Source organism: Anarrhichthys ocellatus, unplaced genomic scaffold (genome assembly GCF_004355925.1).
Source record: "Anarrhichthys ocellatus isolate YVR2014 unplaced genomic scaffold, GSC_Weel_1.0 scaffold42, whole genome shotgun sequence".
In the NCBI taxonomy this organism is placed as follows: Eukaryota; Metazoa; Chordata; class Actinopteri; order Perciformes; family Anarhichadidae; genus Anarrhichthys; species Anarrhichthys ocellatus.
In genome coordinates, this window is record NW_022280072.1 from 1,278,047 (window position 1) to 1,281,493 (window position 3,447).

Consider the following 3,447-nt stretch of genomic DNA (forward strand, 5'->3'; position numbering starts at 1 on the left):
CCCCCTCCCCCCCCCCCCCCCCCCCCCCCCCCCCCTCTCTCTCTCCCTCCCTCCCTCCCCCACCTCTGATCCCCTCTGCAATTACAGCAACACTCCGAGACAGGGGAAATGGGTTGCCTGGTAACAGGATGCAGCTGGACCAATAGCATCGCCCCAAATGAGTTGACTGTAATGTGTTTAAACAGAGGGAGAGAGAACAAGAGGCAGGGAGGAAGAGGAGGAGGAGGGGTAGTACTGATGGAGAGGGGGAAGAAAGAGCACAAAGAAAAGATAAAATAGAAAGAATAAACAAAGACAGTAGAATCTACAGATGGAGACGATGATATACGACTTCCTAGAGAGGATGTAGGGTTTCTATTAGAATCATTTCCTCAAAACACACACACACACACACACACACACACACACACACACAATATAAACCCATAAATGGCACAATGCTGCGACAAAAACAAAAGGCCAGATGTGTCCCAAGAGATGCTTTCAATGAGAGTCAAGGAGACTTTTGGGAGAACCTGACAAAACCCATCTGTGATCAGTATTAAGTGACACAAAACCACACAAAGAGAGAAAGAAGGCAACATTCTCGATATTATATTGATATCGTCTTACATTTCTGATATTACCCGACTGTTCTATTATTTGCCTTCAAAATTATGTAAATATTTTGTAAAAGCACCAATAGTCAACCCTACAATATCATCGCAATGAGACGAGAGTGATCACCTGCTGAGCAAACAAAACAACCAGAGAGAGAAAGAAACAGCAGCTGAGATCCAGCGAGAGAAACTGAAGAACCCCGTCTCTCTCTGACGTTTCATCACCTACAGGAGCTCAGACAACCTGTAACTCCATTAATCATCTTCACAACATCTGTTCAGAAGTGACTTGTCAGCAGTAACTCCACAGATCCCGCCCTCACCATCTATCTATATCTATATCTATATATCTATATATATATATATATATAAATAAATAAAATACAGAGGATGAAGTCTTCTTTCACACCTTCTCCTCACACCTCCCTCCCTCCCTCCCTCTCTCTCTCTCTCTCTCTCTCTCTCTCTCTCTCTCTCTAGGGGGAGGGGTCATGTCTGAATCAACCTGGGCATGATGACATCTCTCCCCAGCTCTGTAACCATAACAACGCCAGCCAACCGAGAAATGCCGCTCTCCTCCCCCTGGCTGTCAGATTGCCCTTTATCAATCCCTCCCTCCCTCCCTCCCAGTCTGTTTCCTGTCCTTGGCTAATGCATCTTTCTTTTCACCCCCCTCTGCTCTCTCTCTCTCTCTCTGTTCTCCCCCCCTCTCTCCCTCTTCTTCCTCCATTCTGTGTCATTTCTCCAGTAAAATCCCCCCCAACACAACAACCTCTCACACCACTCAGTAGTATAATAATATAGTTTTTTGTTGCGAGTTGTTAGCTCTCTCTCCCGTTTATACCCACCTTTGGGAGTCGGGCTGCGAGATGGCGTTGACTATCGCCTCCACCGCCGTGTCGAAGAGCTCCGGGTCGGGCAGGGCGCTGAAGCAGTCGTGCACCAGGTCCTCGCTCTCGTTGAGGGGAACGTCCAACAGCACCCAGGACGACAGGCAGCGCAGCACGCGAGCTTTCACCGCCCCGGGGCTGTCCGTCCGCAGCAGTTGCTGCAGTAACGGACCCACCGACCCCCACTCCCGGCCCAGGGCGCCCCGAACCTAAAGAGGGAGGAGGAGGGTAGCGAGGGTCAGACTGCTACTGTATCGTGTTCCTCCGGTTAATAGGGAGGCTCAGTTTAAGGTTTTCTATACTTCCATTACGTCGCTGTTAACACAACAATTTGACGGTTACTTTTTGGAAAATAATCTTAAATATTACTGAGAAGGTGGTTCCTGCAGACGTACCTGTCCTTTTCTGTACTGCGGCAGGCGGCTGGTCTGGAACTCCTCGGGCAGGACGGTGAGCAGCTCCAGCAACGCCAGGCAGCGCGCCCGCCCGTCCACCCCTCCCCCCTCCTCCTGGAACACCCGCACCATCTCGGCCACGGCGCCGGGCCAGGCCTCGGGCATGGTGTTGAGTGCCAGGGAGGCCAGGGCCACGCAGAGCCGGGTGAGCACCATCTTGGAGCCGGCGGAGAAGCAGGCAATCTGGGAGAACAGCTGGGTCTTCAGAGACTCGTACTGGTCTGTGGGGATGTCGGACCAGTAGCGAGAGATCTTGGTGTGAAGCGCGCTAGCGCCAAAGTACTGGATCTCTGGCACCTGTGAGAGACCATGAGATCAATGTTGTGTTGACATTCACGTCAATATTATTGAGTACTTTTCTGTTTTTGATGCTTTGACGACAAGCATTTGAAGGCGTTCATGCCAATAAAAATGACGCAAAATGCTTTTTCAGTGTGTGTGTTTCCATGTGTGTGTGTGTGTGTGTGTACACGATACCTTATCTGGGCTCAGGAGGTTCCAGCAGAACTGCCAGGCCTGAGGCGAGACCTGAGCCTGCATGAGCCACTTCTGGGCCAGATTCTTGTTTTCAATATTGGGATCATAGTACAGCTGGTGGAGAGCCTGGAAATGAAGAAGAGGAGAGTAAAGAAGTCAAAGAATCCATACAGTCTGTGAATGGTTTAACCATGAGGGGGTTCATTTGAGACATGTTTGCAAATACACTACACATGTTGACAACAGCGGGTATCAGAGAAACACAGTCCTTTGAGCTCTTGTGTGATGAAAAGAGCTGGTTATCTTGAGAGAAAAGAGCATCTTTTCTCGCGCGCAACCAGGCAAGCACACCGTGAGTAGACAGTTTACCTCGAAAACCTGAGCAATGGAGAAAGCAATGACCTGAGAACAGCACTCTCTCTGAAGTACAGCTCGGAGTAATTTGAGCACTTGAGTGCAGGGAGAACAAGAGGACGCAAGCCAAAGAGAAAGCAGATAAAGGATGAGAATGAGAGAGGGAAATAAAAGAAAGGGGGGAAAGGGAGCATTAATTAAAGAGACGCCTCTAATCCTGGCAGTGCCAGAAGAGAGGATTTGACACTACTTTCTCTTTCTTTCTGTCTCACACACAAACACACATGAACATGCTCACTGAACTCAAACTGCTAGCAGCCAATGTCTGACAACCAACAAAAAAAAAAAAAAATCTATTCAGCGCGCTTCTGATTCTTGTCTTTGCCCCTGAAGCCCGCTCACATAAATTCCTCCACCAGCAGTCATCCTCTCCTCTTTCCTCCTCCTCTCTTAATTTGCCTCCCTCCAGCCTAAACTGTCCAACCCGCTTCATTCCATAGCTCTCTCTACATCTCTCCCCGTTCCCTCATCAGAGAAGTTCAAGCTATCACACAAGGTGGGGATGAACGATACGGTGTAGAAACCAGGACGTAGGATGATGCTGCATGCTGCAGCTGTAGAGAGGAACATCATCTCTCTCTCTCTCTCTCTCTCTCTCTCTCTCTCTCTCTC

At 49.3% G+C, this 3,447-nt stretch overlaps 1 protein-coding gene across 3 annotated transcripts in view; it reads right to left on the reverse strand.

Annotated features, from left to right (window-relative positions):
- Window positions 1-3,447, reverse strand: part of LOC116394899 (importin-13-like) — a 20,517-nt gene that overhangs the window by 10,797 nt on the left and 6,273 nt on the right. For all 3 annotated transcript variants that reach the window (XM_031868281.1, XM_031868280.1, XM_031868279.1), the window contains exons 3-5: window positions 2,422-2,547; window positions 1,885-2,241; window positions 1,448-1,698 (exon numbers count right to left, since the gene is read on the reverse strand). In XM_031868281.1, coding sequence (XP_031724141.1) covers window positions 1,448-1,698; window positions 1,885-2,241; window positions 2,422-2,547 — 734 coding nt within the window. The remainder of the gene's footprint in view (window positions 1-1,447; window positions 1,699-1,884; window positions 2,242-2,421; window positions 2,548-3,447) is intronic.